Here is a 26250-nt window from a genome sequence, read left to right on the forward strand (position 1 = left end):
TTACATAAAAGATACTATTTTATTTGAATTTAAAGGTCATAATAAAACAAAGCTTTTTTCCCATACCACAAAACAGTAGAAATGACTTAGTGAACCAGGCATAAAAGATAAGAAGGGATTTAAAAATCAACTAAATGAAATGGGATAACTAGCTAGCCAATTATGAGATTTATCCTTCAAGAGAAATGATGGTATATGCACATACCAGAGGTTCCAGTTTCACTGTCTGCTGTCGTTTTCTTGTTCTTTCTTGTGCTTTTGTGTGATGTATAAAAGTCAGAGCTTGAGTATTCAACATTTTCTGTTGTGGTGCCACTGAAATAAGCCTTTCTCTGAGATTTCCGACATCTGGTCCTGCAGTTAATATCACTTCTTCACCAGTTAATGATCCATTCGTAGATGAAGACTGGGATACATGTAAGGCAGGTGAAACATTTTTAGACATCATTAACTGAAAAAAAAGCAAAAGTAATCAAAGAGAATTTAAACAAAGAAATACCATATGTTAATTCTATTTTTCATATTTTCTTTTAGAATAAAATATAAAAAATAACTAATTAGACCTTTTATCTGGTTGTTTAACAAGAAATACACATACAGTTTCAATAACTTTGGAACAATGTATACAGGGCTATATTTACTAAGCTGTGATAAGCATTTGATGCACAAAAAACTGCATGAAAAATGTGAAAAACTGCTGTTTATTGGAAGGTATACACTTATCACAACGAAATCATACAATATCTTCTAAATAATATGGGTATTTAACTGAGCCAGTTTGTATGCATAAGCTTAGAAAGTACATGCAAAGCAGCTCATAAATAATTAATATCATGAAAATAAAATAACACAGATTGTCTCAACAACCCAAGTAATAGAACATACTAGCACATCCACCTTCAGGAAATGCAACTGTTCCCTTGCCTTCCGATCCAAGGGGTACAGATCGGCTAAAGCACACCCCCCTTTAAAGTTTTCTTCCAGAGCACTCCATTCAAGGTCAATCAAATCTTGAATAGCATCCAGGAGGGGAAAGAAACATGACGCATTGGTAGAGTGACCAATATGGGGTTCTTCCTTTGCACACCCGTGGAGTTACCCCAGCCACAACAAGCATCTTCAGAGTTTGAGATAACATACTTGGTAAGAAAGAAAGAAACGGAGCAGAGTTTTATGTGGCTCTAAATGTGTGGGAATTTCCCCTTCTTCCAGAGGGGAGAAACCCAAATCCCCATCAGATTCATCCAACATATCCTTATCCAGATCCTCCTGAACATCATTGCGACATTTGCACACGGTGGCAGACAAGTGGGAACCCTAAGTACAAGAACCAGACTTAGAAGGTTTCGCCGTCTCCATTGGGTGACTCTGCCGAAAGGTCTGAAGTCCCTGAAAAATTCCACCCAGTAAAAGGAGGATAGGTCCACATCAGGCCCCATAGGCCCAAATTGCACGCTCTCTGACAGAGCATCCCCTGAAGATGTCTCTGTCATTGGGTAAACAGAAGAAGGGAGCACCCCCATTGTGTCGCCTTCAGCACCACTCTATCCAAGAGGATGGACCAGCATTGTCAAAATCAGTAGGAGGCAAATCACCTCGAGCATCCAGGCAGCGCTGACACAGACTCGCAGAAATCCCTGGCTGTATTGCCCTTATATGGCAAGCAACACAGATCGCTAAGCGCTTAAGTCTTCTTTGTCACGGATGCCATACTTCCCTGCACTGAGCTATATGTGGTTTCCTGCGCACTCAAAATAAGGCACATGCTCAGATATGTGCTCATCGGAAGGCCGCTGAAGTACATGCACAGGAAAACCCAGCGCATAACTATCCAAACAAATATATGCCTTGCTCTTATGTGCCTAAGTAGGCGCACATGCGCGTGCAGACGTCACTAAACCTCTGCGTAGTGAGAATCTGCACACGCAAACGTGTGAAAAAAAATGCTACCGCAGCCTACCGAGCAACTGAAAAGACCAAGCCTGGGAGCAGGGCCTAGCCAGAGATTTCTCAAACCGCCAAACCTGTGCAGCCTCTGTACCTCAGTAAAATCCCCAAAGAAGTGAATGGGATGAAGGAAAAAATTCCAACCACCAATGCCAAAGAAAGAAAACCTGGTAAGAAAAGGAAAAGGCAATAATACTTCCCTAGTCTCTCTCGTTTTTTACTTTTTTTTTTTTTTTTTTAACTAGCTCAACCCTCCCTGACTGAAAGCACAAATGGGTTTCCGGATACGGGAAGAGAGGGCAAAAGCCTTCACTGCAGAGCCTCCCTCATTCTCCAACTGCTTTTTTTTTTAAGTCCACACATGGCTAAGGCTGCCAGACTCAAGATGCTCAACTGAGGGAGGCACCCACTGGTGTAACCTTAGGAGCTCAAGCAGTGCTTCAAATTTTTCCGTTTCTTCTTCTTTTTCTTTTTTTTACTACAAGCAATCGCCGGTAGGGAGATCTGCTGGAGATAGAGAATACTGGCAGGCTGATGTTGGGGCATGATTACATGTCTGTGACATCAGCTTTACTCCATCTCCATCTGCTGGTAGACTTACATAACCCACTCGTGTGGATTGGCTTGCCTGAGTGCAGAGGGACACCATTTATGTTAAAAAAAACTTGTTTTCTCTGTCAACAAGCTGGGCTGAATTAGCCATGACAAATGGGGAGTCCCAAACTGAGGGGTGCAGTGAAGCATTTACTGAAAAAGCAACTTGCACCTCACCATGGCGTACAGGGTTATGCAAAACTACTTGTCCAAATTTATTATCAGTTTTTGACAAATTATCCAGACACAAATGAGATGTGAAGATATGCATTGATCACTAAGTTGCAGTTTTGCAGATGTTCTCAACAGATACTGCTCTTAGAAGAGTCAAGCCATGGTTCTCACTTGATGAGACTTGATAGGGTCTATAAACCGAAGGCCAGCTAGGGACTAACAATGTAGAATGCAGTCTGCTAGCCAACTGGATAATGTTTGTTTGGCAACTGCTATGTCCATTGAGTTAGGATCATAAGCGACAAATAGTTGTGAGGCCTAAAGATGTGGCTGAGTTCTGTTTATATGATATGCCAATGTTCTTTTACAATCTAAAGAATAAAGTGCTTTTTCACCGTCATTTGTGTTAAGCCTCAGGAAGAACATAGTAACACAGTAACGACAGCAGAACATAAGACTTGCTATACTGGGTCAGACCAAAGATCCATCAAGTCCGGTATCCTCTTTCCAACAGTGGTCAATCAAGGTCACAAGTACCTGGCAGGACCCCAAGAATTAAATAGATTCCAAGCTGCTTATTCCTGGGATAAGCAGTGAATTTCTGCAATTACACATTAATAATGGTTTATGAACTTTTCTTCAAGGATCTTGTCCAAACCATTTTTAAACAGAGCTACAATAATAACTTTCAACGAATTCCAGAGCTTAATTATGCATTGTGTAAAAAAATATTTTCTCCCATTATTTTTAAATGTGTCACCTAGAAACTTCATTTTGTGTCCCCTAATCTTTGTACTTTTGAAAGAGTAAAATTACCGTAAATTAGTTTTCCATAGATAGCAGGATGAATTAGTCATGCTGCATGGGTGATGTCATCAGGGCGGCACTAGGCTGAGCTGTCTCTCAAAACTTAAAGCTTTTTACCCTACTGGGCATGCATGGTAGTTCCCTTGCAAACAAGCCTTCCAGAAGTCTCCTCAGTTCATATCAAAGCAAAAAAGATCCATAGCATGCTGTCCAGGGAGGAAGGGTGGGAACGCATGGCAAATTTTCCTGCTATCTATGGAAAACACGTTAAATGGTAGGCAAACTTGCTTTTCTCCGTCGATAAGCAGGCTGAATTAGCCATGCTGCATGGGGAGTCCCAAGCTAAGGGCTGTGAACAAAAATACACTTTGGCAGAGAAATCAGTCACCTAATGATCTATTCTTTTTTTTTTTTTTTTTTTTACCCAGATTCCTCTGTGGACCGCATCCACCTGGATGATAAACGGTGCAATACTGCTCTTCCCACTACGCCATCCAAGTTAGCTTGTTCATCTAGGCAATAGTTTGATGGGAATGTATGGATGGACGACCATGAAGCTACTTTGCAGTTGTTGTCAATGGCCACATTTTCCAGATGCGCTACGGAAGCTGCCACTGCAGGATGTGACAAAGTAAGGGATTCTTTCACATAACAGTGTTGTATGTAGGATGTGATCCAATTGGAGAGAGTTTGTTTTGCAACTTGCAATCCTAATCTGTTTGAGTCATAAGACATGAATAGTTGAGAGGATTATCTATGACTTTTGTGTTCACCGTTTATAATAGGCCAAGGCTCCTTTGAGATCCAGTGAATGAAATTTCCTCTCTAGCTTATGTTTATGCAGTTTTGGAAAAAATGTAGGAAGCATAATTGACCACCTTTGCCAAGAATTTTGGGTGCGTTCACAAGACCACTTTTTCATGGAAAGATTGCACGTAAAGAGGGAAGTACACCAGGGCCTGTAGCTCACATACTCTTTTTGCTGACGTAATTGGCATTGAAAAGGCCACCTTTCAAGTTAGAAACTTTAGTGTGGCATTATTCAAGGGTTCAAAGGGTGGTTCCTTTTACGCCAGAGGTGGACCCTTAGCCCGAGGTGGGGTTGACGCTTCCCGCAGGGCAAGTCCTTTGGGTCCCCACCGTCGGAAGGTGGAGCTGGCTGAACAACGGAGGCCAGCAGGAGCTTCGCCAATACCAGCCCTCATTCCTCACAGGTTGAGCCCTTGGGTAGCGGGGCCGGCTGTTCTTAGGTGAGCCTCTGTCCGAAAACTTCTTGAGTTCGATGGTAGTTCAGCCAGAGGCCAGCAGAGGTAGCAGGCAGACAAGGACGAGTCCAGACGAGACAGAGATCCGGAGACCCGGGCACCAATGGAATACAGGAGACAGGACAGGTGGTGCCAGAGTACAAGAAGACCGAAGCCTGTAAAGCCAAGTCCAGAGCAGAATCAAAGGAGGTGTCGAAGAGCAGGCTGTGGTCAGGACAGGCAGTGGACAAGAACCAGTGATCAGACAAGCAATGGTCAAACGAGGAGACAGTCCGAGAAGGGTCAGGCAAAGCAGGAGTCAAGCCAAAAGTCAATCTGAGATGTGGTCAGACAAAGCAGGAGTCAAGCCAGAAGTCAATCCGAGACGTGGTCAGGCAAAGCAGGGGTCAAGCCAGAAATCAATCCGAGACGTGGTCAGGCAAAGCAGAGGTCAAGCCAGACGTCAATCCGAGACGTGGTCAGGCAAAGCAGGAGTCAAGCCAGAAGTCAATCCGAGATGTGGAAGCAATAATAGAGTAAAGAAGCAGGAACCAGGAACAAGGACCGGAGCAGGATCAGGAACCAGGAACGTAGACAGGATCAGGAACTAGCAACGAACACACGAGGAACGTGGAGATCTGTTGCCAAGGCAAGGAAGCACTGGCTTGGCCCGGCCTTATATACCAGGACCCAGTGACATCATCATCCGGAGCCACGGGTTAGATTCCCGCCGCAACCCCTTTAAAAGCCAAAGAGGTGCGCACACCTAGGGGGCAGCGTGGTACCGGATGGCAGCATCCCCTCGGGAACCACGCGGGGAGGCCCACCGAGAAACCGAGGAGTCCGCAGAGGAGCCGGGGACGACCAAGGGAGCTCGGGAGCGCCCCGTAGATCCAATTTGGTGAATATGAAGACGCCTTGAAGGCGATCGAATAGCTCGATGATCAAAGGCAAGGGATACTTATCCTTGCGGGTTATGGCATTTAGGCCACGATAATCAATGCATGGCCTCAAGGACCCGTCCTTCTTTGTGACAAAGAAAAAGCCCGCGCCTGTGAGTGAGGTTGAGGGGCAGATAAACCCCTTGGCCAAGTTCTCAGAAATGTATTTGGTCATGATACGGGTCTCAGGAACTGAAAGTGGATACGTCCTACCCTGGGGGGCGTCATACCTGGTAGAAACTCAATAGGGCAGTCAAACCTGCGAAGAGGCGGAAGGATGTCAGCCTTCTGTTTCGAGAAGACGTCTTCAAAATCTGCATACGAGACGGAAGACCAGAGGTGATCCGATGGCAAGTTGGGCTCCACTCAGTAAGTTGAAGGGTTCCCCAGTCAAACTGTGGGGAGTGACACTGGAGCCAGGGCAATCCTAAGACCACTGGGTGAATAGATTTTTCCAGAATGAGGAGTTCCACCTCTTCTTCAAGAAGGGCTCCAGTAAGGAGATGGACAGGTGCCATCACGAGGGACATCCTGCCGGGCGAACGGCTCCCCGTAGATTGAAGCAATACATAAGGATGTCTCAAGAGGCTGGGTGGAGATACCCAGGAAATGCACCAAATCCTTAAGGATGAAGTTCCCTCCTGCTCCGAAGTCAATTAGAACCAGGACTGGGAAAGAGCAGGAATCCCTGGTCAAGGTAACCGGCAAAGACAGTTGAGGGGCCGGAGAAGTAGCCAAACCGAACTTAGGCCTGGAAGTTTCCCGGACGGATAGGAGAGGACTGGAGGCGGTGGCCAGGAGCCCCGCAATATAGACATAGGCCAGAGTGCCTCCATCTGAGGCATTCCTTCGGAGACAAGCACCCACGACCCAACTGCATAAGCTCTTCCGCTTTCATGGAGGATGGAGTTCTGCTGGGCGCGAACTTCGCTGTCGATGGTGAGCGGGAACGCTCCATGGTGAGCATCCGAACCTCCCAGTGACATTCTTGGAGACGATGATCGATACAGCCTGCTAGGTCGATGAGATCTTTGAGAGAACAAGGTAGCTCGCGAGCTGCGAGCTCGTCTTTGAGCTGGGAGGAAAGGCAGTCCAGGTAGATAGCTCAGAGGCAATCATGAGAGGTCTAGAATGGGTAATAGAAGGAAAAGGGGGCACTCCATGAAGTTACATGTAGCACATTTAAAACTAGTCGGAGAAAGTTCTTTTTCACTCAATGCACAATTAAACTCTGGAATTTGTTGCCAGGGGATGTGGTTAGTGAAGTTAGTGTAGCTGGGTTTAAAAAAGGTTTGGATAAGTTCTTGGAGAAGTCCATTACCTGCTATTAATCAAGTTGACTTAGAAAATAGCCACTGCTATTACTAGCATCACTAGCATGGGATATACTTAGTTTTTGGGTACTTGCCAGGTACTTGTAGCTTGGATTGGCCACTGTTGGAAACAGGATGCTAGGCTTGATGGACCCTTGGTCTGAACCAGTATGGCATGTTCTTATATTCATCAGTATTTCTTAGGGAAATTAAAGCCTCTGGGCCTCCGCTACATGATCCCCATCAGAATATAAAATGTATTCAAGTGGGAGGTGTTTCTAGATGCTGGATCTGAGGTTATCCTAATCACACAGAGCTTGTTTGACAAGCTATCTGCTTCCTTAGAGAGTAAGTCCACTCCAAGAGTATTCCCATGCGAAGTGGAATTGGGGCCATACGAAGGAATGCCTGTGGAGGTCAGAAGTAAGGCATGGATCACCCTTCAGATAGGGAAGATGAAAGTGAAGCACCCAATTCTGATCACCAAGCCCCCTGGTGAGGAATTCCTAATTGGGAATAAACTCAGACTGTCCCCTATCCTTGATTATGTAAATGAGAGCATGTGGACTGAGGTCAGGTATCCTCTCCCGTATGGAAGAGTAGCTCAAAGGGGGAAGAAAGCCCATAGTTCCTGCTCTATAGAGCAGAAAGAGACTACTCTCAGAATAAAATTTCCAGAGATCAGAGATTCCTCCCTACTAGTATTTTGGTACAGATAGCCCGAAGAAGAGGGAAATAATAATGTCAATGTTGTCCTCTTGAAAAAGGAGATCATATGCAGCATTGTCCTGGATACTGATTGAATGATCGAATGGAGGATTGGCAGTGTCGAACCCCGGCCAAGCAAGGCCGCCACGGGAGCTCATCCCTGTGGCGGCAAGGAGGAGACCCAATCCTGACCAAACAAGGCCGCAACGGGAGCTCATCCCTGTGGTTGCAAAGAGGAGACCCAACCCCGAACAAGCAAGGCCGCAAAGGGAACTCATCCCTGTGGTTGCAAAGAGGAGACCCAACCCCGACCAAGCAAGGCTGCTAGGGGAGCCCATCCCCGTGGTGGCGAAAAAGAAGGCCCGCCGGAGTAAAGCATGGTAGAACTGGAGCCCATGCTTGCAGCGAAGGAAGAAGAGGTTTGGCGGTGAGAGCTTGTGTGTGTGGGTGTGAATGGGTCCCTGGGTGAGAGCTTGTGTATGAATGTGAATGGGTGCCTGGGTGAGAGCTTGTGTGTGTGGCTGTGAATTTGTGCCTGGGTGAGAGCTTGTGTGTGGGGGCCTAGTTGACAGCTTGTGTGTGTGGGTGTGAATGAGTGCCTGGGTGACAGCTTGTCTGTGGGTGTTAATGGGTGCCTGGGTGAGAGCTTGGGTGTGAATGGGTGCCTGGGTGAGAACTTGGGTGTCAATGGGTGCAAGAGCATTTGTGTGTGATTGAGAGCTTGCTTATAAGAAAGCCTGTGCGTGATTGAGACCTCGGCTTGCCTTTGACCATGCTTGGACTGATTCCCGGTACTGACCTCAGTTTGCCTCTGACCACGCTTGGACTGATACCTGGAACTCACTTTCCTTGCCCCTGACCACGCTTGGACCGATACCTGGAACTGACCCTTGCTTTGGCTGACCATTCTCAGACAGATACCCTGGCTTTGACCCTTGCGCTCCATTTGGACACTCTCTTTGCTCCTCCTGAGACCACCAGGTCCGCCTGCTGTGATGCTGTCGGCGATCCCCATCAAACTAGACCACTAGGCGCTGCCTATCCTGCCCGGAGGACCTTCAGTTCCTGCTTCGTACCCGTGGTCTCCAGTACTCTCTGTTCCGGTCTAGCTCACCTGTTCACCGCAACCCAAGCACCGCTGCTAACTGTGGGCACATCTCTCCACCATCTCTCCAGGAGACCCTCAGAGGCCCACCTAAGTCCAGGCGGCCCAGGAATCCAACGGCTCAACACACAGAGCCCCCGGGCCGTTATTGGTGAAGCTCCGGCTAGCCTCTGTCTCCTCGTGTGCTCCGCCTCCTGGCGGCAAGCACCCTCTGAGTTCTCTCAGAGGGCCGTACCAATCCTGCGCCAGGCCAAGGGTCCACCTCCAGCACAACAGGTTGCCAAGGCCATGGACTTGACTGAGTCCTCCACCTTGCAGGCGATTCCGGGCCTGGCTACACGTGTCCGGGAGCAGCAGCAATACATCGAGGCATTGGCCACCTCAGTGGAGAAATTACAGTCACAACTGGAAGAGTCTGCCATGGCCAACCCAGGGATTCTTGCTAGTAGCGCTTCCTCTGGTTCACCACCCTCACGGGCACTGCTGGCTCTCCCAGTTCCACCCCGGTAAAACGGAGACCCTCGTTCTGCCAAGGGTTCATTAACCAGTGTTACATGCAGTTTGCGCTACAACCCTCTCTATTTATAGAAACATAGAAACATAGAAATGACGGCAGAAGAAGACCAAACGGCCCATCCAGTCTGCCCAGCAAGCTTCACACATTTTTTTCTCTCATACTTATCTGTTTCTCTTAGCTCTTGGTTCTATTTCCCTTCCACCCCCACCATTAATGTAGAAAGCAGTGATGGAGCTGCATCCAAGTGAAATATCTAGCTTGATTAGTTAGGGGTAGTAGGGGTAGTAACCACCGCAATAAGCAAGCTACACCCATGCTTATTTGTTTTACCCAGACTATGTTATACAGCCCTTATTGGTTGTTTTTATTCTCCCCTGCCGTTGAAGCAGGGAGCTATGCTGGATATGCTTGAAGTATCAGTTTATTCTTCTCCCATGCTGTTGAAGCAGAGAGCCATGCTGGATATGCATCGAAAGTGAAGTATCAGGCACATTTGGTTTGGGGTAGTAACCGCCGTAACAAGCCAGCTACTCCCCGCTTTGTGAGTGCGAACCCTTTTTTCTTCTCCCCTGCCGTTGAAGCAGAGAGCTCTGCTGGATGTGTGTAGTATCAGTTTTTCTTCTCCCCTGCTGTTGAAGCAGAGAACTATGCTGTATATGCATAGAAATTGAAGTATCAGGCTTATTTGGTTTGGGGTAGTAACCGCCGTAACAAGCCAGCTACTCCCCTCTTTGTGAGTGCAAATCCTTTATTCCACATTTCCTCTTGCTGTTGAAGCTAGAACGATGTTGGAGTCACAGTAAGCATGTGTACGTTTATTTCTGGATGAACTGACAAAAATCACTTTCATCCTCTCACGTCTGGAGGGGAGAGCCCTGGCATGGGCCTCCCCACTCTGGGAGCATTCTGATTCCCTGCTACGGGAGCTCCTTTGCTTCATTTCCACGTTCCGACGCACCTTTGATGACCCAGGACTACAGGCAATTGCCAGCCATCACCTCCTCCACCTCCGCCAGGGTTCCCACTCTCTCACAGAGTACACCATTGAGTTCCGGACCCTGGCGATGGAACTAGCATGGCAGGAAGACTGCCTGCGGGCACTCTCTCTCGAAGGGCTGTCATCCACCCTAAAAGACGAACTGGCAGCCCGGGAGATCCCCGTGTCATTGGAGGACCTCATCTCCTTGGTTGGGCGGATTGACCACCGTCTCCAGGAACGGCATCAGGAAGTAAGGACCATACGACGAGCGGCCCTGGAACCACCTCGGTCCGCTAGCCCCAAACCAAGGGCACCACCGGCGGTTTCCCCGCCAACAGAAGAACCGATGCAGATCAACCGCGGTCGTCTTACTCCCGAGGAATGCCTCCGAAGGCGGAAGTCTGATCTCTGCCTCTACTGTGGGGGTCCAGGTCACCATATTCAGACCTGTCCGGTGCATCCGGGAAACTCCAAAGCCTGAGCCCAGCAGGAGTTCCGAGCTTGGGCACGACTCTTACCGGCCCTCAACTACTGCTTCTTGTCTCCCTCTCCCGGGAGGCACACACGTTTGCTACCACCCCCTCGTGGATACGGGGGCTGGTGGGAACTTTATCCTTGAAGAGTTAGTCAAGCTACTCCAGATTCCTAATCGACCCCTTGAGGTTCCGCTACGGATAGCCTCCATTCATGGAAAACCATTACCCGACTGCATCATGCACATCACCTTAGCCATCTGACTGACCGTGGGACCCTCTATGATGAAGAGATCTCTTTCCTGGTCCTAAAGCGGTCAGTGCATCCCATCATCTTCGGCATACCTTGGCACTCTCCGCACTTTGATTGGGAGTCACTTCAGTTCACTGAGTGGGGTCCTCGGAGCCAGAAACATATCCCCGTCCATACCAGTGTTAACGACCATGACTTTTCCTGGGCTTCTTATGGACTACACCGACTACCAAGACGTTTTTTCTAAGCAGCAAGCTGACATTTTATCACCTCTACAGAAGTTCAATTGCCCAATTGAACTGTTACCTGGTACCACACCTCCCAAAGGGAAGACTTACCCACTCTCGCTCCCTGAGACCCAGGCTGTCAGAGTATATCAAAGAGAACTTAGCCAAGGGGTTTATCAGGCCTTCCACGTCCCCTGCTGGTGCCGGGTTCTTTTTCGTGAAAAGATGGCTCATTAAGACCCTGTATCGGCTACTGTGACCTGAACGCTGTTACCCGCAAGAACCGGTAACCACTCCCACTTATCAGCGAACTATTTGACCAGCTCCAGGGGGCCCAGATCTTTACCAAATTGGATCTCCGTGGGGCCTACAATTTGGTCCGTATCCAACCCGAAGACATCTGGAAGACGGCCTTCAATACGCAAGACGGGCACTACAAGTATCTAGTGATGCACTTCGGACTCTGTAATGCCCCAGCCATTTTTCAACGAATGATGAATGAGATCTTCCGAGACCTCCTATACTCCTTCTTCGTAGTCTACTTGGATGACATCCTTATCTTTTCTAAAGACTTGGAATCCCATCGCTCTCATGTCCGGACTGTCCTCCATCGGCTTAGGGACCACCATCTCTACGCCAAGCTTCAGAAATGCCTTTTCGAACAGCCCAGTCTCCCATTCCTGGGCCACATCATCTCCCGCCAGATACACCATGGACCCAGACAAACTCCAAGGAATTTGCGACTGGCCCCATCCTGTCGGTCTATGGGCCCTGCAAGGTGCTTGGGATTCACGAATTATTACCGTCACTTTATCGCAGACTACTCCATGCTAGCAGCTCCACTCACCGCTATGACTAGGAAAGGATGTAACCTCCAGGAGTGGAGTCCTAAAGCCCAGTCTGCATTCCAGGCCCTTAAGAAGGCCTTCCGTACTGGCCCCTGTCTCCACCATCCGGATCGGAACCGCCCCTTCATCGTGGAAGTTGACGTGTCCGCCATTGGCGCGGGGGTGGTCCTCATCCAGTACTCCACGAAGGGAGCACTAGTTCCATGCTCCTTCTACTCCCACCAGTTCTCACCCACGGAATGCAACTATGCAATTGGAGACTGCGAACTCCTGGCCTTCCAGGAGTGGTGCCCCTGGCTTCAGGGGGCTCAGCACAAGTTTACCATCTACACGGAGCACAAGAATTTAGAACACCTTAAAGAGACCCAGCTACTGAACGCACGGCAGGATCGCTGGGCCCTCTTCTTTGCGTGGTTCAACTTCGAGTTGCACTACCACCCAGCCGTGAAGAATGTCTGTGCCAATGCACTCTCGCGCTCGGTAGATCCAGAGGATACCCCCGAGGGTCCGGCCCACATCATAGATCCCGCATGCATCTGCCTCTCAGCTACTACCATGCCACCCAGTAAGACGGTGGTGCCTCATCGCCTCCGAGAGCGAGTACTGTGCGGGGCCCACGATTCTCGACTCGTTGGTCACCCCGGTCAGGCTCGGACCCTTGAGATGCTCCGCAGGCATTACTGGTGGCCCAGCATGGTTAAGGACTCCCGGGACTAGGTAGACTCTTGCCACATCTGCGCCCAGCAGAAGACGCCCACTGGACGCCCGTGTGGTCTTCTCCAGCCTATTCCGGCGCCTACAGAACCATGGACAAACCTCACCACTGACTTCATTATGGAATTACACCCTTCCAAGGGAATCACCGTGATTTGGGTCATCATAGCCCGTTTCTCCAAAGTGACCCATTTTATACCTCTGCCTAACCTGCCTTCAGCTCCCGAACTGGGGCGCCTCTTCTTAACTCATATCTTTCACCTTCATGGGCTCCCACAGGAGATCGTGTCGGACCGAGGCCCACAATTTGTTGCAAAGTATTGGAGGTCCTTATGCCGCAAATTCAACATCACCCTAAATTTAACCTATGCCTATCATCCTCAGGCGAACGGCCAGGCCGAACGGACAAACCGGTCCCTAAAGGCCTTCCTTTGGTCCTACGTAAATGACCAGCAGGACAATTGGACTGATCTCCAACCATGGGCAGAATTTGCACATAACACCCACGTTGCAGCCACCACATGGAGCTCCCCATTCCACATTGTCCATGGCCCGCAGCCCCGTCTGCCACTTCCAGTCCCCTTGAGCGTGCCATCTCGGCAGCTCAAGCAACAGCCCAGTCAATTCAGCACCTCTGGGAGCAAGTCACCCAGAGATTGGGCCAGGCCGCCGAACAGGCAAGAAAGATTGCAGACACCCATCGCCATACTGCCCCCATGTTCCTTCTAGGCCAGAAGGTATGGCTCAGCACCAGGCACATTCGCCTCTGTCTGCCTCACAGAGGCTGGGGCCCAAATATGTGGGGCCCTTCACGGTACTACGATGAGTCAGAGCTGTGACGTACCAACTCCGACTTCCTCCAAGTCTGGGGATACATAACACGTTCCATGTGTCCCTTTCTCAAACCTCTTGTCCTATCAATGCCCTCTTGACATCCGCCACCTCCAACCCAAGTCGCCGCTGAACCTGACACCACACTCCGAGTCAAGGAAGGCCTGGACATCAGACGGCGGAGGAGGCACTGGGAGTACCTCCTATCAAGGGAGGGGTTCGGGCCTGAGGAAAATTCCTGGGAGCCCTCACAACATCCTCAACAAAGGCCCCTTACGGGATTTCCATCGCTCCCATCATGAAAAGCCTCGTCCAAGAAGAGGGAGGCCTAGAAGGGGGGGGGGGGGGGGGTACTGTTGCACATCCCGGCCACGCTAAGGCCACTACCGGGCCTGCTCACCTCTCTCTCTCCTCCGGGGGCCCCGGTCCCTCCTCTCCGGCTGCCGCGGCGAGTCTCCTGCACCCCAGATGCCCAGCGCCCACATCCCTGGCTCCTTCCTGTTCCCAGGCCTCGCGGCCTGGTTCATGTCGGGGCTCTGCAGCCTCAGTCTCCTCGGTCCCGCCCCTAGGCATGCGTTCGCACAGGGCCGACCTTTAAAGGCGCCCAGCGATGTCATCACCTGAGCCCTGCATAAAAGGCAGGGCTCAGCCTCTCATTCTTTGCCTTGGCAAACGGGTCGTCACACTCAGCGTGAGCTAGTTGCCATCCTCGTTCCTGTTCCTGCGTTCCTGTGCCTGCTCCAGTGTTCCTGCATCTGTTTCTGTGTTCCTGTGTTTGTTCCAGTATTCCTGTGCTTGTTCCAGTGTTCCTGAATCTCCTCCTGCGTTCCCGTGGTCCTTCCTGTGTTCCAGTGTCTGATCCTGTATTCCTTCATTCCCAAGTGCCTCTCTACGTTCAGCAACCCAGGTTGTACTCTCTGGACTGATTCCCGGTACTGACCTCGGCTTGCCTTTGACCACGCTTGGACTGATTCCCGGTACTGACCTCGGCTTGCCTCTGACCACGCTTGGACTGATACCTGGAACTGACCCTTGATTTAGCTGACCATTCTCAGACGGATACCCTAGCTTTGACCCTTGCACTCTATTCGGACACTCTCTTCACTCTTCCTGTGACCACCAGGTCCGCCTGCTGTGACACTGTGGGCGGTCCCCATTGAGCTAGACTACTAGGCGCTGCCTCTCCTGCCCGGAGGACCTTCAGTTCCTGCTTCACACCCATGGTCTCCGGTACTCTCTGTTCCGGTCTAGCTCGCCACCCAAGCACCGCTGCTAATTGTGGGCACACCTCTCCACCATTTCTCCAGGAGACCCTCAGAGGCCCACCTAAGTCCAGGTGGCCCGGGAATCCAAGGGCTCAACCCGCGGAGCCCCCGGGCCGTTATTGGTGAAGCTCCGGCTAGCCCCTGTCTCCTCGTGTGCTCCGACTCCTGGCGGCAGGCGCCCTCTGAGTTCTCTCAGAGGGCCGAATCAATCCTGCGCCAGGCCAAAGGTCCACCTCCAGCGCAACACGGTTTAGGGCCTGGTTTAAAATTTGTAGTGTTGCCTTTTCATAGACAGGGTTGCTACTGTTTGAGTGTGTTCCATAATACAGGTGTAACTTTGTGCGGGTTAGTTTGTGTGCATTATTGCAGATCCTGGGACTATGTTAGGTGCTATATTTCTCTTTCCATTTCTCCAGCTTTGCACTGCATGCAGAGTGGCTTTTTTGGTTTTCTATTCCAGTTTCTGTCTCCATATTTATAATTTATGGTTTTTCTGTACTTGGTGAAGATCAATTCTGGGTATGTGACAGAGGAGAGGTATTTTACTAGCATGTAGGCATTTGTATCAATCTTATTTGTTGTGTTTTCACAATAGAATATGCATTAGTGGTTAATTACTGTCTTATCATAAGGAAGGCTATTGTGTCTGGTAGTAAAGGGAGTTTGTTTTACTTTTACTGAGATGTCGTCAGAACCAGAATATCTTCTTTGTATGGCGAGTTGTACAGGGTAATGCCATAGTTCTGCTCTGCACTCATTGCTGGGGGTCGAGGGGGCTCCGGTGGATGCAAAGTGCATGTTTACATTTAGCCTGATGACGGTCACATGTTCAGTGTGTCACGCATGTGAGAACCATCTGTCAGGTGTGCCCAGCCGAAAAAAGTTGAGAACCACTGCTCTAGAGAGTGAATGATTAACACAGTGTCTGAATGTAAGGCCTCTCTTGAGGGGGCTGTTATCAACCAGTTGTGCAGGTAAGGAAAAATCTAAACTCCTAACCTGCGCAGGTGTGCTACCACCACAGCTAGACACTTCATAAATATTCACGGGCTGACCCAAGGCCAAAAGGGAGTACCTTGTATTGATAATGCTTGTCCCCACTTTGAAACAGAGGTAATGCTAAGTAGATGGGTGCATAGGGATATGTGCATAAGCATCCATGAGTTCTAAGAAGCACATCCAATCCTGTGGTGGGATAAAGGGTGCCTAGGAAGGCCATCTTGAATTTTTCTCGACAAAGATGTTTGTTGAGATTACTGAGATACAGGACAGAGTGGAGGCACCCTGATTTCTTGCAGATGATGAAGTATTTGGAAGAATAGTCCTGACTGTAATTGGATTGGGCTGGCTCATGTATGGTGTTCTTCTTAAGGAGGGATTGTACTTCCTGATGCAATAGATCTTGATGGGATTGATCACTCAGAGGAGTGGATAGATGGGGGGTTCGAGGTTTGCTTTTGAAGTTGAGGTAGTAATCCTGTTGCACTATCAACAGAACCCACTGCTCTGATGTTATCTTGGGCCAAGATGGCACGTATATTTTGAGTCTGCACCCAACTGATAAGAACATAAGAAATTGCCATGCTGGGTCACACCAATGGTCCATCAAACCCAGCATCCTGTTTCCAACAGAGCTCAAAACCAGGCCACAAGAACCTGGCAATTACCCAAACACCAAGAAGATCCCATGCTACTGATGCTATTAAAAGCAGTGGCTATTCCCTAAGTAAACTTGATTAATGGCAGTTAATGGACTTCTCCTCCAACAACTTATCCAAACCTTTTTTGAACCCAGCTACACTAACTGCACTAACCACATCCTCTGGCAACAAATTCCAGAGCTTAATTGGGCATTAAGTGAAATGGAGAAATTTCTTACCTGATAATTTCGTTTTCCTTAGTGTAGACAGATGGACTCAGGACCAATGGATATAGTGTACTCCTGATAGCAGTTGGAGACGGATCAGATTTCAATCTGACGTCAGCCCCTAGTACATATACTCCTGCAGGAAGTGCAGCTCTTCAGTATTCTCCTCCAAAAGCATCATAGATATATGTGTGACTGACATTTGATCAACTTGAATAACTTCATAACTTGGTTAAACTTTATAACTTGATTAACTTGACTGGTTGAATTGGCGTAGACTACGAGCTTCTTCCGAATTCTTCGACTCATCCGGCGATGGTAGCGAGATGGTTTGGTTAAGATGGAAGTGTGACACCACTTTGGGAAGGAACGAAGGGACCGTGCGTAGCTGGATGGTTCGCGGGGTGAGCCTGAGGAACGGCTCATGGCAGGACAGTGCTTGTAGTTCTGAAATGCGGCGGGCTGAACAAATTGCCAGCAGGAATGCTGTCTTTAACGTTAACAAGTGGAGGGACAGACCTCGGAGGGGGTCTGAAGGAGGTTCCTGCTAGAAAATCCAGGACCAGGTTGAGATTCCAAAGAGGTACCGGCCACTTTAGTGGTGGGCAGATGTGTTTGACTCCTTTCAGGAAGCGTGAAACGTCCGGGTGAGAAGCTATGCTGTCAGCCTCGCTCTTGGGGCCGTAGCATGACAATGCGGTTCTGCAGGAATTCTGCAGGAATTCCAGGATCACGGGAACTTTAATTGAGCGTGGTATGATGTCGTGGTCTTCGCACCAGGCTTCGAATACTCTCCAATCCTTATGTACATTAAATATGTGGAGAACTTGCGTGCTCGGAGTAGGGTGTCGATTACAGCCCCCGAGTATCCGCTCTCTCTCAAGCGAGCCCTCTCAATGGCCAGGCCGTAAGAGAGAATTGAGCTGGATCCTCGTGGAGGATCAGTCCTTGTTGAAGCAGGTCTCTGTGTAGAGGCAGTGGCAGGCTGGTCCCTGCCAGTAGTCTTCTCATGTCTGCATACCACTGTCTTCTTGGCCAGTCCGGGGCCACCAGAAGTACTAGTCCCCTGTCTAGCTGTATCTTGTGAATGACTGTGCCCAATAGGGGTCACGGTGGGAAGGCGTATAATAGGGTCCCCTGTGTCCAGGTCTGTACCAGGGCATCGATCCCCTGGGACTGAGGTTCCCACCTGTGGCTGAAGTACCTGGGTACTTGGGTGTTGGACCGGTTTGCCAGGAGGTACATGTCTGGTGTCCCCCACCGGTTCACTATCATTTGGAACGCTGCGGACGACAGCTTCCATTCTCCTGGGTCTAAACTTTCTCTGCTGAGGTAGTCTGCCGTGATGTTGTCTTTCCCGGCGATGTGGACGGCTGAGATCTCCTGGAGGTTTACTTCCGCCCACGGCATTAGGGGGTCTATTTCCAGAGACACCTGTTGGCTTCTGCTTCCCCCCTGACGGTTGATATAGGCCACTGTCGTGGCGTTGTCCGACATTACTCTGACTGCTTTGTCTTGGAGTCTGTGAGCGAATCGTAGGCAGGCTAGTCTGACCGCACGCGCTTCTAGGCGGTTGATGTTCCATCCCGACTCTTCTGCGCTCCACTGCCCTTGGGCGGTTAACTCCTCGCAGTGTGCTCCCCATCCTCGTAGGCTGGCGTCTGTGGTGAGCAGGGTCCAGGTTGGTGAAGATAGCCTTGTTCCCTGGCTCAGGTGGCTGACCTGCAGCCACCACCGTAGCTGGGTCCGGACTCTGCCCGGGAGTGATAGCAGTATGGCGTAGTTCTGAGACAGCAGATTCCATCGCGATAGAAGTGAGCGCTGTAGGGGTCTCATGTAAGCTCGTGCCCAAGGCACTACTTCCAGTGTGGATGCCATCAGAGCGAGGACTCGCAGGTAATCCCATGCTGTGGGGCGAGGTTCGCTCAGCAGGATTTGTAACCGGTTCCTCAGTTTTGATCTCCTTGTGGGAATCAGGCTGACCTTGTCTTCTTTGGTGTCGAATCGGACTCCTAGGTATTCTAGAGACTGTGAGGGCTGCAGACAACTTTTGCTTATGTTGACCACCCATCCTAGGCTCTCCAGTAGAGTTTTGACTCTGTTGGTTGCTTGGTGGCTTTCCACTGGGGATTTCGCCCTGATCAGCCAATCGTCTAGGTAAGGGTGTACGAGGATTCCTCCCTTCCTCAGTGTTGCCGCCACCACTACTATGATCTTGGTGAAGGTCCGGGGTGCCGTGGCTAACCCGAAGGGTAGTGCCCGGAACTGGTAGTGACGGTCCAGGATTTTGAAGCGTAGGAAGTGCTGGTGTTCCTGATGAATTGGGATGTGTAGGTAGGCCTCCGAAAGATCCAGGAATGTGAGAAACTCTCCCGGTTGTATCGCCCTTATTACGGAGTGTTGGGTTTCCATGTGGAAGCGGGGAATCCACAGGTGGCGGTTGACCGACTTGAGGTCCAGGATGGGCCTGAACGTCCCCTCTTTCTTGGGGACGATAAAATAAATGGAATAATGCCCAGTATTTATTTCTTGTGGAGGCACTGGGTTTATGGCCTCGAGGGCCAGTAGTCTGGTCAGTGTAGCTTCCACTGCCACCCTCTTGGGGAGGTCGTGGCATGGGGATTCCACGAACTTGTCCGGTGGGGTTCGTAGGAAATCCAGTTAGTACCCCTCTCGAATGATAACTTCGGACAAGTGGGTCCTAGACATCTCGACCCATCTGTGGTAGAATAGGGCTAGTCTGCCCCCTATGGCTTCTTCCCTTGGACGGGTCGGCTGAATCTCATTGTGGGGTGCGGCTGGGGCCTGGACCCAAGCTGGTTCCCCTCTTGTTGTGCTTGTTCCGAAAGGACTGGTTCCTGCCCGTAGGGCAGGGCACCTGATAGTTGCTTCTGTATGGATTGAAGCACTGTGAACCTCTGCCCCTGGAGGATCAGGGGAAGGGTCGCTAGTTTCTCTTATTCCTGTCCTCCGGTAGGCGCGGCAATGGGGACTTGCCCCATTTGTTGGCCAGTTTCTCTAGTTCGCTGCCAAACAGGAGGGATCCTTTGAAGGGCATCCTTGTGAGATGCGTTTTGGAAGATGCGTCGGCCGACCAGCTTCGGAGCCAGAATTGTCTCCTAGCAGCCACAGCTGATGACACTCCTCTGGCCGCTGTGCGTACCAGATCGGAAGCAGCATCCACAAGGAACGATACTGCTGGTTCCATGGCCTCCCCAGGAGTGTTGCTCCTGGTCTGGGAGAGGCAGGCACGTGTCACTATGGTGCAGCAGGCCGCTATTTGTAGGGACATAGCGGCGACATCAAAGGACTGTTTAAGGATAGATTCCAGACGCCGGTCATGAGCATCTTTGAGCGCTGCTCCTCTCTCCTCTGGGATAGTAGTGCGCTTTGAGACTGCGCAGACCATGGCATCCACTTTTGGGCATGTCAAAAGGTCTTTGGCCGCTGAGTCCAGGGGGTACATGGCTGCCATAGCTCGTCCCCCTTTGAATGTGGACTCTGGAGCACTCCATTCCAGGTCGATTAGCTGCTGGACAGCTTGTAACAGAAGAAAATGGCGGGAGGTCTGGCGGAGGCCCTCTAGCAGGGGATTCGTCTTAGGCTCCCCCGAAGCACTTGCGCCTGGGATAGTGAGCTCCTACAGGCTGTGGGTGACCAGGTCAGGGAGCTCATCCTTGGTGAAGAAGTGCCTCATGGTTCGGTGAGGCTCTGTCCTCGGGGGGAGTTCCCCCTCTTCCAGGGGCTCTGCTTCCTCTTCAGAGTTGTCCGTGTCCCCATAGGTAGGGCTTCTGAGCGGTGGAAACATTTGTCTAGGCCTAGAGGGGCCTGGAGCATAGAGGCCCTCTGGTGGAGGCTGTGGCTGTTTGTGGACGAAGGTGTGTAGCCATTTAAAGAATTCCACCCATGAGACAGACGCTGGGTCCAAGCTAAGGGGCGTTGAGTCCCTGGGGGTCCCTGTCTGAGGGGGTGTCCCACTAGAATTTGTTAGGTCCAGGGTACTCATTGAGGAGCTAGTACTTGGCCCTGGGTGGGACTGGCCCTGGACTGGATCTCCCAAGGCATCCTCGCACTGAGCGCACAGGGCATTGGCATCTTCGCTTTGTGCAGCTCTGATATGGCATGCTGGGCAGAGGCCTTGAGCCTTCATCTCCGTTTCCGGTGATGCCATGGCTATAGGCGCTTAAACCCTCATGTGCTCCGGCGCGTCTAAGATGGGCGTGCGGGTTGTGTGCGTAGTTGTGCAACCAAGTCGCGGGAATGCGCTCAGCCCGGTAGGCGCGCAATACGCATATAACTTATGCACACAGCCCTTGTGCGTGTAACTTTATTCGCACAAGTATTTTGTGCGCCTTGCTAGCCTTGTGTGCCCGGATTGAGACGCGGACAGAGCGGCGAATAGGGCCAAAATGGCGACGGCGACCACGCCAGCAATATGGCGACCACCTCGGAGGGTCTCCACGTGGGAAGACCCTTTGAACTAGCCGGGGCCTGACCCTGGTAGGGCGGATCAACCTGGCGGCACTGGTCCGGGCTGGCGCCCTGTGCGACTCCTCGAACCTCGGAGACCGGAGTCTATGCTGAAGATTTCTACCTTATCTTGTCTTCGGCGCTTCCCGGTTTCGTTCTGTGCGGTCTCCAGCTGCGGGGGGAGAAGGCAAATACCTTCACCGCCGCACTCGAGGGTGCACTCGCTGTCTCTCAGCCACGCCCGAGATCAGGGGCTAGGTCCTCGCCGTGAATCGGCTGCCGGACCGAGGCTTACCTCCGAGGGACCACGGAAATCACCTCGGGAATTCTCAACTGGGGGAGGGACCCGAGGGTATACCGCAGCAGAGCGGGGTCGTCTTCAGAGTAGGTTTTCTTCCGAATTTGGGTTTTCTCCGTTGAATTTGTTCTAACGCTATGAGAGCGTGCAGATAGTCCATTACTGCTATGGAGACGGAAAATGCTGAAGAGCTGCACTTCCTGCAGGGGTATATGTACTAGGGGCTGACGTCAGATTGAAATCTGATCCGTCTCCAACTGCTATCAGGAGTACACTATACCCATTGGTCCCAAGTCCATCTGCTACATGCTAGTAAAAAGAATTTTCTCCGATTAGTCTTAAATGTGCTACTTGCTAACTTCATGGAATGCTCCCTAGTCCTTCTATTATCTGAAAGTGTAAATAAACGATTCACATCTACACTTTGAAGACCTCTCATGATCTTAAAGACCTCTATCCTATCCCCCCTCAGCCGTCTCTTCTCCAAGCTGAACAGGCCTAACCTCTTCAGCATTTCCTTATAGGGGAGCTGTCCCATTCCCTTTATCATTTTGGTTGCCCTTCTCTGTACCTTCTCCATCGCAACTATATCTTTTTTGAGATGCGGGGACCAGAACTGAACACAGTATTCAAGACGAGGTCTCACCATGGAGCGATGTAGAGGCATTATGACATTTTCCGTTTTATTAACCATTCCCTTCCTAATAATTCCTAACATTCTGTTTGCTTTTTTGATTGCTGCAGCAGACTCAGTTGACGATTTTAAAGTATTATCCACTATGATGCCTAGATCTTTTTCCTGGGTGGTATTTCCTAATATAGAACCTAACATCATGTAACTACAGCAAGGGTTATTTTTCCCTATATGCATCACCTTGCACTTATCCACATTAAATTTCATCTGCCATTTGGATGCCCAATCTTCCAGTCTTGCAAGGTCCTCCTGTAATATAATCACAATCCACTTGTGATTTAACTACTCTGAATAATTTTGTATCGCCGCAAATTTGATAACCTCACTGGGTGTATTCCTTTCCAGATCATTTATATATATATATATATATATATATATATATATATATATATATATATATATATATATATTTAAAAGCACCTGTCCAAGTACAGATCCCTGAAGCACTCCACTGTTTACCCTTTTCCACTGAGAAAATTGACCATTTAATCCTACTATTTCCTGTCTTTTAACCAGTTTGTAATCCATGAAAGGACATCTCCTCCTATTCCAAGACATTTTAGTTTTCTTTGAAGCCACTCATGAGGGACTTTGTCAAACGCCTTCTGAAAATCCAAATATAGTACACCTACCAGTTCACCTTTATCCACATGTTTATTAACCCCTTCAAAAAAATGAAGCAGATTTGTTAGGCTAGACTTCCCTTGGGTAAATCAGTGTTGACTGTCTTTCTATATGCTCTACGATTTTGATCTTTAGAATAGTTTCCACTATTTTTCCCGGCACTGACGTCAGGCTCACTGGTCTATAGTTACCCAGATCACCCCTGGAGCCCTTTTTAAATATTGGGGTTACATTGGCCACTCTCCAGTCTTCAGGAACAATGGATGATTTTAATGATAGGTTACAAATTTTAACTAATAGATTAGAAATTTCATTTTTTAGTTCCTTCAGTACCCTAGGATGCATGCCATCTGATCCAGGTGATTTGCTATTCTTTAGTTTATCAATCTGGCCTACTACATCTTCCCGGTTCACAGTGATTTGGTTCAGTTCGTCTGACTCATCACCCTTGAAAACCATCTCCGGAACTGGTATCTCCCCAACATCCTCATTAGTAAACACAGAAGCAAAGAGTTCATTTAGACTTTCTGCAATGACCTTATCTTCCCTAACAGCCCCTTTAACCCCTCGGTTATCTAATGGTCCAACAGACTGCCTCACAGATTTCTTGCTTCGGATATATTTAAAAAGGTTTTTATTATGAGTTTTGGTTAGCTTCCGTGATCTCTCTTAGCATTTCATCATCTGTCTGACCATTTTGTCCAAGTGGACGGTAGCATACTCTTATTACTATACTTGTACCCAACACACATGGGATTTCTACCCATATCGATTCTACTAGTTTCTTGTATGATCTTTATCCTGTTGGACTCTATACCCTCCCGGACATAAAGTGCCTCACCCCCGGATCACGTGAGCTAGCGGGGGAGGCAGATGTGGGTGCCTTAGCTCCGGGCCTTTTTTCCCTACCAAGCCCCATCCTTCGTGCAATCTCGTCCAATTTTTACATTATTCTGTGCAAGCCTTTTTATTCTTGGAAGAAGCCCTCTGGTTCAACCCATGGCGACTCGCACGATAAGGAAGGAGAAAGAGAAGGAGCGTGATAAACCTCGCGGTCAGGAGCCGCCATCTTCCCCTGAGGCCCCGGTGTCGGAGAAAATCTCAGTGGGACCTAATTTGGAGCAATTAAAAATCACGATGACGGCAGCACTTGGACCGGAGTTGAAGGCAATTGCCGATCAGCTGGCAGAACTCAAACAAACCCTCACTGGATATGAATCCCACTTCAGCGAGGTAGAAACCCGTGTGTCAGAGGTGCAGGACGACCTCGCAGTAGCTAGGCGGGACATCGAGGCCCTTCAAGCCTCGATGGCACAGCAGGTAAGGCGGGTCGAGGACCTGGAAAACAGGTCCCGCCGCTCGAACATTCAGTTGATTGGCTTGCCGGAGACTATCGGGGACCCGGAGCTGCCGGCGCTGCTGGAAAAATGGCTGGTAGAGCAATTACAGTTAGTGGCAATCAATGGGCCATTGCAGGTGGAACGAGCCCATCGCCTAGGTGAGCGGCAGTCTGACATGTCCTGGCCGAGACCGGTTATCGCCAAATTGCTGAATTATGCTCACAAGGTAGAAGTGCTTCGTGCGCTTCGGGGTGGCCGGACTTTAATCTATGAAGGGAAAAAAATCCTGCTATTTAAGGACTTTTCGGCTGGGGTGGCCACTCAGCGCCGTGCGATGGCACCGCATTGCTCACAGTTGATAAACCTGGGTCTGCGGGCCACGCTGATTTACCCAGCCCGGCACCGAGTGGCAACAAACGAGGGGGTGAGGTGGTTCGACACTCCGGAGGCTGCTCAACTGTTCGTTGCGGAACGCAAACAACGAGGAGCAGGAGCTTCTTAACTTTCTTACCTCCCGTTCGGGACGCTGGAAGGCACAGCGCATCGAGCAAATGACTGCCGGATCACGATTTTTCACTGACCTTGATGCCTGAGGTGGTTCTTATTATAGTACCACGTCGACTTCATTATTTCATGCTCTGGCTAAACCTGAATCCCCTCGACAGTTTCCGTACAGACCGGGGAGTGGAGATATTACAGGAACCCTTTTTCTTATCTCTTTTTTATATTTTCTTCGTCATTTTATTCTTTTGTAAGAGCTTCTTCTTTCATCGTGGGAATGACTGTTTTTTTTCTTTGATCTTGGGTACACGGCGGCGAATTATTATCATAACTAATCACCACTTCGTATTAGTTCCCGGATGTTGAGTGTATGGCCCCTTCCTCCTCAGTATGCGCTATTGGGGCCTATATGTTTGTCAGCGTTTCTTTGAGTGGACATGTGGTGCGGTTCGGAGGGAGTTAATGGACAAACTCAGAGCTCTTAGTTACAGCTGTATTCAGCCCTCCTTATGAACCGGACCAGCTGGATTCGGGCTCTTATGGGTTCTGATGACCAATTGTTCCTCAAAACTACGGGCCCACCAAGGAGGGGAAGGAAGGAAAGAGGGAAAAGAAGAGAGAGGGGAAGGGAAAAGAAGAAAGAAAAAAGAAAGAAAGAGAAAAATTTTTTGGTTTTTCTTTTTTCGTTACCGGGGCCTGTGCAGCTGCTGGGAGGGGGAGGGGGGTTGCTAGACCTGATTGGCAAAGATTGCGTTCTTATGTAATTGGACTGATTATAATTCTGGCATGTATGATCTGTTTTATGTCGCCAGCCCGAGGTTCATTTGTGGGGTTGGCACATTATCTTGTTAATAGATGCTGTTATTGTATCATATTTTACTCGCCTCTCACTTTTCCTGGGGGTTGGGGTTGGATAGGGAGAGGGGAGGAAAGGGGGATTACACCTACTAGTTGAGGAGGTGGGGGTTACGTGATCTCTTTTACTCCATTCTCTGGAGAGAATGGGGGTTACTAATGGGGTTAAACTGGGTATTTGGAATTGGGGGGAGAGGGGTAGGGTGGAGGGGCAAGGTAAGGGGGGTAGTACACAAGCTCATGGGTGGAATTCCAGAAGTTCAAATTATTCCTTGCTGGTTCAATATAATTGGCAGAGTGTTCATTGTTTGCAACGTCGAGTCTGGACTCTGGCTGGGAGGGTTCAGACTTGTCTCATGGTAAAAAAACAGGCTAAACTGTTTGAGTCTTGCAGATGCCTCTAGTACATTAACCCGAATAGTTTCTTGGAATGTCTGCGGTATCCATTCACCAGTAAAACGTACAAAGATATTAACGCATTTAAAGAGGAAGGGAGCAGCTGTGGGGTTCTTACAAGAAACTCATTTATCTGATCGTGAACATTCCAAATTAAATAAATATTGGGTGGGCAAGGTCTCAAATGCCTCGGCCAATACACGTTCCGCTGGGGTGGCAATTTTGTTCCATAAAAGCCTGCCAGTTAAAGTCTGTAGGGAAATAA

At 49.5% G+C, this 26250-nt stretch overlaps 1 protein-coding gene across 1 annotated transcript in view; it reads right to left on the reverse strand.

Moving 5' to 3' along the window:
- Positions 1-26250, reverse strand: part of DNAH6 (dynein axonemal heavy chain 6) — a 3261518-nt gene that overhangs the window by 3199793 nt on the left and 35475 nt on the right. Inside the window, 1 exon segment of the mRNA XM_029602297.1 lies at positions 206-451. Coding sequence (XP_029458157.1) covers positions 206-448 — 243 coding nt within the window. The 5' untranslated portion in view covers positions 449-451.

The sequence above is a fragment of the Rhinatrema bivittatum genome, chromosome 1, assembly GCF_901001135.1.
Source record: "Rhinatrema bivittatum chromosome 1, aRhiBiv1.1, whole genome shotgun sequence".
NCBI classification, from domain to species: domain Eukaryota; kingdom Metazoa; phylum Chordata; class Amphibia; order Gymnophiona; family Rhinatrematidae; genus Rhinatrema; species Rhinatrema bivittatum.